This window comes from Sinocyclocheilus anshuiensis, unplaced genomic scaffold, assembly GCF_001515605.1.
Source record: "Sinocyclocheilus anshuiensis isolate Anshui unplaced genomic scaffold, SAMN03320099.WGS_v1.1 scaffold694, whole genome shotgun sequence".
Taxonomy (NCBI): Eukaryota; Metazoa; Chordata; class Actinopteri; order Cypriniformes; family Cyprinidae; genus Sinocyclocheilus; species Sinocyclocheilus anshuiensis.
The window spans coordinates 1,226,291-1,238,790 of record NW_015542477.1 but is presented as its reverse complement, the minus strand read 5'-3'; the positions used below and the strand labels follow the sequence as shown (position 1 = coordinate 1,238,790).

The 12,500-nt window shown below is 37.6% G+C and overlaps 1 protein-coding gene across 1 annotated transcript in view; it reads right to left on the bottom strand.

Annotated features, from left to right (window-relative positions):
* Positions 1-12,500, bottom strand: part of LOC107693949 (CXADR Ig-like cell adhesion molecule) — a 65,556-nt gene that overhangs the window by 2,767 nt on the left and 50,289 nt on the right. The window contains exons 2-6 of the mRNA XM_016493525.1: positions 12,084-12,253; positions 6,840-7,044; positions 697-852; positions 463-585; positions 126-264 (exon numbers count right to left, since the gene is read on the bottom strand). Of these exons, the coding sequence (XP_016349011.1) occupies positions 126-264; positions 463-585; positions 697-852; positions 6,840-7,044; positions 12,084-12,253 (793 nt within the window). The remainder of the gene's footprint in view (positions 1-125; positions 265-462; positions 586-696; positions 853-6,839; positions 7,045-12,083; positions 12,254-12,500) is intronic.

Genomic DNA, 12,500 nt, shown 5'->3' with positions numbered 1-12,500 from the left:
ATTTCTGGGTGAATTACACTAACAGGTGTTTTTCTCAAGAACTCTTTATTTATGATTAATTGGGGTCTTCTTGGAAAAGGTTCACATAGACATGCCTATGGATTACGTTCAAGTGTGTGTAGTACCTGATCTCATAGGCAATCTCCTTCTCGTACTTCTTCTTGTTACGGGCACGGCAGCAGCAGAAGAGGAGGAGGGCGAGAAGAATGAGAACCAGCACAATGCAGATTACTACACCTGCGATGACGCCAGCTGTGTTTGGGGCTGCAAAGGGCCAGAGAGAAAGAGACTTTGAGATAAACAAGTTTAGAGTCTAAGACATTACCCATAAGCCCATTCACCACATCACTGTAATCAGACAATGAGCGAATGACAAAGATTCACCACCTTGGATGTTGGCTGAAATTCAGACTATGCTATTTTAATCTTAAAAGAGGAATAGGCAGGTTTATGAAGACTTACGTTGTGTGATGTTGACCTCCACCAAACACTCTTCTGTTCCAACACGGTTTTTAGCAATGCATTTGTATGTTCCTGAAGCTACCTCAGTCGCGTTCCTCAGACTCATGGTGCCCCCGACTGGATCTGTGCACAGCAGCAGACAAATTCCTTATTTTAACTGAGGCTTATCAGTTTATCAAAATTGTAAAAAAAAAATAAAATAAAATTCAAGGTACATGAGACAAAGGAATTTACCCAGCACTGCCAGGGGCGGCAGCAGTTTATTGCCTGTGGTTCTTTCCCAAATGTACTGCAGTGGTTGTGTGCCCTCCACAGAGCTACACCTCAACACCATATCTTTCCCTGCATGAGTCTGACCCTCTGCATAACATCTGGGTTTAGAGGGGCGCACTGTGGAAGAGGAAACAGGAAGATGAGATCATTAGAAAAAAAGAAAAAACTACTAAAAGAGCCAGCAGCTTCATGTATAAATGCTACATTTGAGATATTCCAATTTGCAGACTTATCAGTCAGCAATATAAATCGTTCTAATCACATGGTGAAATTAATTAATTGTCTGTGAATAACATTTGAATAATATTTTTTAATAATTAGTAGTAGTAGTAGTAGTAGTAAGAACAAAGTATTTAAGTTAACAACAAAAAAAATGTAATGCATAAAAGATAATAAACACAAAGGCATAAAACTAATTTAAGGTTACAAGATATCATGCTAAAGATTTCTAAACACATCTGTACAAAGTGTATATTGTCTTGTGCATATAAATCTACGCAGTACATATGAGTATAGCAAAGTTTTATGTATGATACCACAAGTTTAGGCAATTATCTCAAGGAGGAAAATGTCATCATTTCACTCCGACCAGCTAAAAGCTCAAATATCATCTCCCATCTCGCATATGGTGCATCATGGATATAAAGGACGAGTCCCTGAGGCCCTTCTTTCACACTCCACCCATATTCATTCTCGCTGCATCATAACTAATCACAGCATAGGAAGCCATGATCACGGTAATGGATACAGCTGCTGCTATTACAAGTGCTGTCAATCAACTTAAATAAAATCAGAGCACAGTGGGTGTCAACATTCTTTGAGATAAAAGAGCGAACAAAAGCAGAAGAAGAGGGTGGGAAAGTGGCTGGGTATTGTAAGACAGACAGCATGTGTTTTCTAAAGAGATATGTATTAAAAACAGCAGGGAAAGTGGGTGAAATCTATGTATAGAAGGAAGGAAGGGAGGGTGGGATAGAGATTAGAGCCCGATCGATATGGGTTTTTTGGGGCCGATGCCGATATTAGGGAGTAAAAAAAATATCGATATATCGGCTGATATTCTTTATATGTAGGCTACATAACAGTACACTATAGTCAAAAGTTTGGACACGCTTCCCATTCGTGTCCAAACTTTTGACTGGTACTGTATACAGAATACAGTATATACATAAACAGAATATATATACACAAACACATATTTTGCAATGAAAACTCAAATGTGGTGATCAAACACTTGTGTGTCACTATGTGACAAATAGGCCTATGTAATGAAAGCAGGGTATTTAACAATAAACTTTATTATTCAAAATGAGTCTGACATCAGTGCACTTAACAGTAAACTTCACTTATTATAAATAACTTAAACACAAATAGAACAAAAAACTTGAATTAAAAAAAATAAACAAGATAACCGTGTAGTGCAAGCTACTGCAAACCAACAGGGGCAGGTTTAAGCAGGAAGCACAGCTTTTCCAAATGTAAACATCTAAAATGAATAAATAATAATAATGAATAATATTTTTTCACAATTTCTGTGTTGTGTATATTCTGGTAATCAAATAAACATGCAGAACATGAGGATTCGTATTTAAAATAGTTTTTTGCAGTTTAATATTCACAGACACTAGTCTATATAGCGATTTGATTTAAGTGTAGGCCAACTGACCTGCTTTTTATGTATTCATCAAAAATAAGACAAATTCCATGAAATTCCGCGTGATACAGTAAATTCCGTTTTTATGAATGGATTCCGCGATTCCGTCTGCGTTTTCCACATCGTGAAAATCACAGGGCCCTACTTATGTAGCAAACGAGTATGATAAGCTCATTGTGAGAGTAAAAGACGGGAACATTGTTTATTTACTTTATAGCATTGAGTTTTAACAACTAGGTGACATCGTAGCGTTAAATCATCATTCAACAGACTCAAGCTACCACCGCACTGCCGTTTATTGGACTGCAGAAAGATACTAACTTTTCAATCTGCTACGTTACTGACTGTACTGACAAACTATGCTGTCACCATGTCTGCGCCGCAACAGGACGCGACAAAGTGACCGTTGAAAATCATTTGAACTTTGTGTCAGTACGTCATAAATAGAATGAGGCATCAGTTTGCTGTCGGGATTTGTTGTGTCGCACCGCATCCAGTGTAGACAGCATCACTGATTATAATAGGTTCTATTGTATTTTGTCGCGCCGCACCGCTCGCGTCCAGTGTAGACACCCAGTTAGGAAATGTGATGTGACCGATGTGATAAGCATGAGTTCTGGGTATAAAAACAAGCACTGACTGAGTGGCCGCGATCAGCTACGGTGGCCGGAGCCGTAATGCGCTGCAGACACATGCAGTGATGCACAGATCATCAGCTCTAACGTCACTGAATCTGCCGTTAAAAATGAACCATCCATTCATCATATCATCATGCAAAACTAAGAATTAGAATCATTGTAATGTGACGATCAAATATAGGTGCGGTTGGGTGGCTGGCGGATAATTTATTTGAAGCAGCGGACTCAGGTGAAGTTTGAGCTCATCCGCGCATCTCTACACTGACCTGGGTCGCCAGTAGCAAACAATAGCGCACACTCTGCTGGACAAACTAAGTAATTACACCATTTAGAAGCATATCATCTACATTATATGTTCTGTACAAAAAAATGTAATATCGGCGACATATAAGCCGATACCGATATATCTGCGACAGGCTCATATCGCCCAATAATATCGGCAAAACGATATATCGGTCGGGCTCTAATAGAGATATGGAAAGATAGTGAGAGATTGAGTGAGAGATTAGATGATGGAGCATAGGGACATAGGGAGCTCTGTGTGGGAAACTAAAGCCTGCACAAACAGACCCCCTCCTCGCTTGGCAGGAGATGACATGAGAATTCAAAGACAAACAAAACTTCAAATTAAAACCAGGAGGAGACAGATACAGAGCTCCTTGTAAGGAGGGCAAAGAGACCAAACGAGAGGGAGACAGAGTCCACACAAATAAAGAGATAGAGAGCAAGACAGACAGAAGAATCAATAGTTGCTCTCTGTGATTCCTCCCAACCTTGGGAAGGGTGTTGGCATTTGAGTCTCCATCGACATCATCGTTTGATAATAGAAGCTGTAAAAACAGATCTCTGGGGCTGCTGGGACAGAGGCTTAGAGACCTGAGGATTAACAGCAGGCAGGACTGAACAGCAATTTAATAGGACGAGGGGTCAGAGCACAGCAGCTTCCTCTGACGGAGAAATTAAATGTGTGGTGATGGACAGGTGGGCGGGAGAAATCCCCACACACACACATACACACTAACAATCTGTATCCGTAAGTTTGAGAAAAACAGTTTGTTATAATTATTAGACATTTTATATAAGATGAGGTTGTTTTACAGCTTAGCAGTGTGACCAAGGCAAGCATGTCGGTATTCTGAGGTGATCACACTTGACTGGTCATAAAGGCGAGAAGAAAAACAAGAATGAAAAAGTCAAACTGCCCGATGCAACTACAGACGCATAAAGGTGTGAAAAGAAAAAGGTCAAGCAGTTTTATTTTCTGCTGTCTGGGAAAAGATGAATTTACTTTTTCCACCTTGAATGTTAGATAGTTCACCCTAAGTTAACAATCTTGAAGAAGCATATCATTTGCAAGTACTGATGGCATCAACAAAATGTTGTACACAGCTTCATTCAGTCTGTGAAATAAGTTATGATGAGACATGTTTAATTTAACATTTTAAAACATTCCAATGTTTCAAACAAATTTACTGTAAAAATTACTGGGACAATGAACGTATAATGAACTTGCCATTTCGAAAAACATCCACTTAATTATTGTTTGCAATAGAAATTCAGGAAAAAGTAAGGGAATCCCAGCACAGTGGCACTGTTAAATGAACATCAGTCTTTGTGAAGTGAGCAGCATTGTTATTATTGTTAGCAAACTATTAAAATAATTTTCAATAACTGAAACGAAGCTAAAATAAAACAAATATTAGATGAAAATGTATTTAAATGTAAAAAAAAATAGAAACTTGCCTTGGCATCTAATTAATGAAAAATAAGTTCTAATAAGTATAAAAACTAAAATGACAAACTGAAATAAATATAAAAATTAAATAAAAATATTTTTAAAATACATAAAAATTACAAAAGCACAAAATTAATAAAAAAATAAAATTTTAATATAATAAAATAAACTGAAAATATAAAAATAAAAGCTAATTCAAAATATTAAAAACTATAACACCATGTCTACACCGGACACGACAGTTGTCGTGTCACGCCGCAACAGCTAAAGTCTGTCTACACTGGACACGACAAAGAGACTGTTGAAAATCATTTGAAATTTGTGTCAGTACGTCATAAATAGAACGCAGCAGCAGTTTACTGTCGGGAATTTGTCGCGCCGCGCCGCATCCAGTGTAGACAGCATAATAGGTTCTATTGTATTTTGTTGCGTCGCGCCGCTCGCGTCCGGTATAGACACGGTGTAACAGTATATAAATAATACTAAAATAATAGAGCAGATGTCAGTAAACCCTTTAAACTACATGCCTAAACTGTACCTAAACCTATATAAAGTTGTCTGGTGGAGAACAAATTTGAAGATAAAGAGCTGAAAGTTGCTTGTGCCTACTAAAAGCACTGTGTTTCTCCGTTTCTGCATCACTAGAGCAGAGCCGTGTCTCTGAGGTGGCAATGTAGCACATATATAGCCCCTTCAAGTGAATGCCCTTGGACTGCTATCTCTGATGGAGACGCGTTTAGTAAGGAACACACGCACGCAGCCAGACAGCATCTGCTCTGAATGCAGGTACAGAGTCCCCGCGGTCATCAGCAACAGGATGAGGGTGGACAATGAAGGGAACAGGCGAAGAGAGAACAGCTGCATTCATCAACTGCTGAGAGCACAACCAATCTGTGTCCTTCCATCTGTCTTACTGTGGTCCACCTCCAATCACCGGGTCGGCTCTTGCCAAACAGTCCTTCACTTTAATAAATTAGTGGAGTTTAAGTCTAATAAAGTCTTTTGCCTAACCAATCACTGGTTCATGAACTGACACTGATCAATCAATCAATCAATCAACCAACCACTTTCACTACTTTGTCTTTGGTCAATACCATTGAAATGTAAAGATTCTGAATACTATAGCAAAAACTAAACACAATTGAACACTCCATTAAGTAAGGTAAATAATATGATAAAATAATATATAAAATACATGTTCAAAAGTTTGGGGTCTTATAATAAGGCTGCATTTATTTGATCAAAAATACAGTAAAACAGTAATACTGTTAAAAATAATTACAATTTAAAAGAACCACAGAAATCACTAATATGCTGATTTTATATTATTTTCAATGAAAACAGTTCTGCTAATTAATATTTTTGTGGAAACTCCATTATTAAACTTGTTAATTAATTAATTAATTTTTAATTGCCCAATAATTTTGACAATCCTAATCCTAATAAATAAAATAATATTTTTGGATACTTTGAAAAATATTAGCACACCACACAGATCACTTGGTGAATGGTCCATTTAATACTGGATTTCACCTCTATTAAAACCTTTTCCTGTTCCCTTTTTCCTGTTTCTTTTTGTTAATCTCAGAGCTATTGCTATTTATGCATCTGCAATGCAAATACACATCTTGGTTGTGTGGTTATTGAGTTTCGGGAGGTGACGTCACTGTCATCATAATGTTTGGGGAGTGCTTCTGATGGCCTTGTTTGGCGTGCATGTTTGCCTAGGGCGTTTCTGTCAACACAACAAGGAACAGGTGATATTTGACACATGAAGCAGCACTAATGTCACACTTGCTGTTGACATCGATCAATGCAGACCTTGAAAGGCATGTCAGAGTGCCTGTGAAATCAAACTTTATTGTGCATTTATGGTGCAGATCAATATATTGTCACTCAGGACTTTCCCTTAAGTTTTATAGCTCACCTTCCAGAAGAAAAGAAAATAAGAATGGAGTGTGTTTCTCAAAACAACTCCAAATAAGGCAAGCATTTTTGTATAGACAGAGTTAGAGATTGGTTGTCGAGATAAGCTTGTAAATGCCACTTTCAGCTAAAGTTATATTTTTCCACTCACCCATGACTGTTAGGAGGAACTTCCTGCTGCTGATACCAGGAACCTTCTTCACCTTGCACTGATAGGTTCCTGTGTCTGTGGCTTTCAGACCCATGATGTTCATGGAGGCATCACCGTTTTTAGGGTCAGGGGAGTTGAAGTGGACTCTTCCTTTTAGAGGTTCATAGTAGTGTTCAAAGGCCCTGTCACCCGAGTACACAATCACCTGTGGGAAGGAACGAGAGATGACAAAAACAAGAGAATCATGTTTTAGTAAGCAAAACTCATGTATTGGTGAAATGTTACTCAACATTTCAATTTAACAACTCGTGGTGGAAAAAAAGTGCAGTGTAGGTATCAGTGAACGGTCAAACTAATGATCACATTCAGCCTAAAACCTAATGTTTCTGCTTTTGAAAGTCAGTTGGACAAAGACAAATACAGTGCTCCCTTTTGTCTTAAAAACATCCTTCAGCACAAGTGAATTATTTGCCCTTTCAATGCTACAACCTAAACAGTAGTGTTCTTGTTAGGCTACATCAACACCTTCTGTCACCAGAAGGTATATTTTAAATCATCAATACATGCTTCTTTCTCAAAATGCTACATTTTAAGGGACAGTACAGGTCTGTTTCTGGCTAAAAGACACATGCGCTTACTACAAACACAGATAAAGACATGCACAGACTCTTGTCATCCATGGAGGGAAAATATGGGATCCATTCAACAGACCCCATCCCCACCACTTAATTTCCATGACGATGGAGGGGTGACAGCCTCCCGTGGCTCTTGCTTCATGCGCAGCAGTCCTGAGAATGCACCTCAGGGCAATGGAGCAAGAGCTCGGAGACACTTAGAATCTTAATGAATGTATCAGACAATATTCAGGACACAGGGGAGAAGGAAAGAGAAAAAAATTATGGGGAAAAAGCAAGACCTCTCCCTCATTCTTACTCTTACATCCAAACATCTGCAGAATCTAAGAGCATCTTGTCCAAATTACCACTTAGTAAGCAGGCCTAATCCATGCCACCTGGAGTCTGCCAACAGGATTTCAAGGAAACAGCCAACAATGTCTATAAATCACTCCATGTCCAAACATAATAACTACAATATAATAAAAAAGGGATAAGAGCAACTGCCTGAAGCAACATCATACAGGCACTATAACGTACTTCAATTCAAAAAGTCAAAACAAAGTCTGTTCAAGGCAGAGAACAAAAGATACAAAATTAAAATCAGAGACGACACAACTGATGGACAGAACCAAATTCCTGCCCTATATTCTTTATTTTTCGATAATCTGTTACACTCAGACGTACGTTACAACACAGAAGAAAAGATATGCTATTTTCGTTTCATGATGACTTGGACACCCTCCATAGTTAAGACTAACCATTGTTAGTTAGTGTGTAGTTTCACCGCCATCTACAAGTCAAGGACACAGTGTCACTTGTTAAAATCAAAGTGTGCATATGTTTACTTGTGCATCTTGTTTAGACTTGAGTGTGTATGTGTATGCCTGTAGGTATATGCACTTCCTCCAGGGCTACATCAGGCTTATTTGAAATGCAAAGCAGCACTGAGTCACCTGTGTTAGAGATCAGTCTGCTTTACAGCCCAGGCAGTTTCTGTAGGCCTGCCTGTCTACATCAGTGTCTAACCTCACTGCACAACCACAGATGCTGCTCTGACCCACAGTATCTGCTACTGGAAACTAGTGCATGCCAACCACCACAGCCTTTACATTGCTAATCATACAGTACTAAAAAGTACCTTATTTTACTTCTTTAAATGCACATTCCTGGTCCAAAGAAAATTTGTTTGTAATCTGTATTTACAAATGTAGTGACTTGCCAGTTGCCATTTCCCTGAAATATCTTTAAATGTTAATGTAGTTAGTTAAAATGTTATTTAGGCATTACTTTAGCAAACTCACTTTATGCAACTTTTTTTTTTTTTTTTTTTACAATTCCAGATGGATAAAACAAGGTCCTCTACCTTTTATATTGTGAATTACTGATTTTTTTAAAGAATTTAATACTTTTTTCCAACAAGGATGTATTAAATTGATCAAAAGTAAAGTAATTTATCTTACAAAACATTTCCATTTCAAACAAAATGCTGTAATTTTGAATCTTTTTAACAGTGTTGGTATAAATTACGCCACAGGAATAAATTACAACTTAAAATATATTCAAATAGAAAACAGTTTATTTTAAAATTGTATTTCATAATATGAGCCATTTGTGAGCATCAGAGACATTTCCAAAAAAAAAAAAAAACTTACCCTCAACTTGTGAATGGCAGTGTATGTCATTATAATTAATAGCAAATGGCAATTCATGTTGAATTAAACTATTCAAATGAACTAGACACCTTTTCTCTGACTCAGATACAGACATCAAAACACAAATTTTCCAATCAATGCAAAAACAGCAACTGGGGTCATGCAAAACAATCTTATCGACTTTTTTATATGTAAAAAGGCAATGATAAAATCCCTGCATGTTTACTTCTATTTTCTAAATAATCCTTTTGTTTTGCGTTTCCCATTCACTCTCAGACTCAATCACAGCGTGGCTATTGTGCAATTGCTGGTGCCATGTAAGAGATTATGGAGCCACAATGCATGCACAGTAAGTGTCCCCCCCCAATTCCCATCCATTCTTCAATATAAATGCTAACACTAATGACAATGCAGTTTTGTATGGAATTCGTCAACAGCGTCCCACAAACAAGAGAATCATTCATGCTTCACTGTGTCCCTAAGACCTTCACAATGAATACAATCATTGGAAATTGGGTTCTGCATTCAAGGTTGAGTCATTGTTTAGTTCTTGCACTCAAAAAATAGGAACTGTTGTTGAATACAGGGGAAAATGTATTTTCCTACAAAAGGCAGCCTTGTGTGTTTGTGTAGTGTCAAGCCCTCTTCTTTTATCCTGGATCAAAAGTGAGAGATGAAAAAGAAGGGATGTGTCTAAGATAGACCAAACACTGACAAGTCAGTTGGTCTTTGTTTATAACTCCTCTTTAATTTTTTCTCTCATTTAGTAGCTTTTCAAGGCCAATCAGTGAAGGAAGAGCCAAAAATCCGTTAAGAGCCGTTATAAACTTTATATAACGTTTTTCTATTAATATACTAAATGGGTGCCCAGGAAATAATTATTGTTATCAAATTTGAAGACAGTTGCCCTGCTTAATATTTTTGTGGAAACCATGAAACATTTTATTTCAGGATTATTTGATGAATAGAACATTTATAGATTTAAATGCAAATCTTTTGTAACATTATAAATGTCTTTATTGTCACTTCAGGGCAAAGCATCCCATAGCCTATGTATAAATTTTCAATGATCAGAATTGGATTATACAAGAAAGCCATCAAAATATTTTAATACTACCATATGCAGGCCATTTTTGCCATTCGAAACCAAATGTAACTATGTAGCTAGATACTGTAAAAATAGTTGCAAAAGCAAGAGCACAATGCTGTGAAAAAGCATTCCAAAGAACTGGGGCATAATAAATGTTAGGAATATCTCCCAAAACACACACACAAAAATTGAAGTAGCCTGTGTCCAATCTTCAACTTCTTATAAACCATTAAAAATGATGAAGTGGGTCAAAGACAAATTTCAAGTCCTGGGGCAAAGCCTGGTAGAAAAGAGGGGGAAGAGTGCAGGTCTATACCCATGAGGACGATCCAGCAAACAGCAAACTGAGCAATTGAGGGGAACAGAAATGTGAGGAGAAAGGGAGAACGATAAAAATAGAATGAAAAATTAGGTGTAGAACGACAGAAGAAATGAAGGAGCTTTGAGAAGAAAAAAGATGGAGTAGAGAGAGAGCATGTGTGAGAGAGAGAGAGATAGCAAGAAAGGTGCAAGGATACCAAAGGGAGATCGACCATTGAGGGCTCCTGACCCAATTCTGTCCCCAGCTAAATGCATAATCTCTGGAGAGAAAGAGTATGAGGTAATCTCTGCATGAAGGGGTTGCAGCAGACAAGCACACATATATCTGGCTGCTCACTCTACCTGCAAGTCCAGTGTTGGGGCAAAAATCAGCCTTTTGTAAGAAGTGAGAGACAGTTTAATTACGGTCTATATTACAGAGATAGCACCTGTGCGGACACGGGAAAAAGCAGTGCCTCTGCAGACCACAATTCATAGAGAAGTTAAAGCGCTTAGACATACACACAAAACATCAATACATAACAATCAATCAACTAACTTCTGCCAAAACCAATAAAATTCAAATGCACATCCATGTGAGTAAAACTAGACCCTTAATGTAAAGCCACACACATATCCATCTAGGGAGCAACTTTACAGAGCACTAAAACAACACGACACGTTCATAAAACACCCAATGTGGTGAGCTGCGTTTCCCTCCGACAGATGTGGAGCTCACAAACCAGAACCTGCTCGCTGCAGATCAAAGCAGGTAAAATGTACAATGAATGGTCAACCTTCAAGGACAATCACACGCAAAAATACCTCCAATACTTGATTTCTAAACAGATCTTAAGTGGGATGCTCACTAAATATTGCTGTTTAATCATTTGGGATTCGAAGTTTGGTTTTCTGATAAAAACTGCAACCTATTTAGTGGCCAAAAATTGTTTGATTATATATTAATGACTAGAAAATAATATTAATTATAATAATAATAATAAATATTAAATATAAATAAAATAAATTTTACTATCATATTTCAGTGTAACAAAGTCTTTAAGAAAAAAAAAACTATTTCTAATAATAATTTATCAATAAAATTACAATACTAGTGTTTATGTCTCTTAATTTCCCAATTGCATGTTTTTAGTGACCCAAACTCATAGATGCAAAGATTTCCTTCGAACCTCTGTGACACTGAAACCACCAGATCGTGAGCTGCTTGTGTGTGAACATCAAATTAAAAATCATATAGCTTCTGATTGGTTAGATTCTGATGTTGTTTAAAACTCTAGCTAGAACGCTGTGTACAAGTGTGGCAGTAGGAATGTTACTGTGTTGCTTTGCACAACAGAGGCAGTCAAACTAGTTCTGAGAGTTTGTGTTTTTGCTGAAAACAAGAACATTTGACAGGAAGAGAGGCGATGGAGCACAAGGGACAAAGTCAGACTAAACCTCCCAGAGGCTTTTGAATAATGCAGACATCAAATATGTTTTCCCCAAGCACATAAAGAAACAGTCTCTTTCACACAGACACTAACCATATCTCATAACCTGATACACGATCACATTGTCTACTCACCACTTCCTCTTTTTTCTGGTTGTCAGAGGGCTGCAGGCTCCACTCAATGTCCAGAGGCCCAGAATCCTCAGCAGCGAGAGTATACTGACAGTCCAGCTTCACAGTCTGTCCACTGGCTTTCTCAATGGATGTGGGGCCAGTGGAAGTGATCTGTAGTCCATAGGCTAGGCCTGAGAAGAGCAGAAAAGATCACGCTTTCAAACTAGGGCTGTGCGATATTGAAGAAAAATGCAATACCTTGTTAAAAAATGCGATATTCGATATGCGATACGATATTGCTTAAAGTGTGTACAATAAATTTCAATTACATTTTAAAATATTTAAAAATTAAAATTATATAACCAATTTGTTTCACATTCTTTCTTGGAAAAGAAAGAATCACTACAACTTCTGAAAGTGACCAGCAGTGTTTTAGCA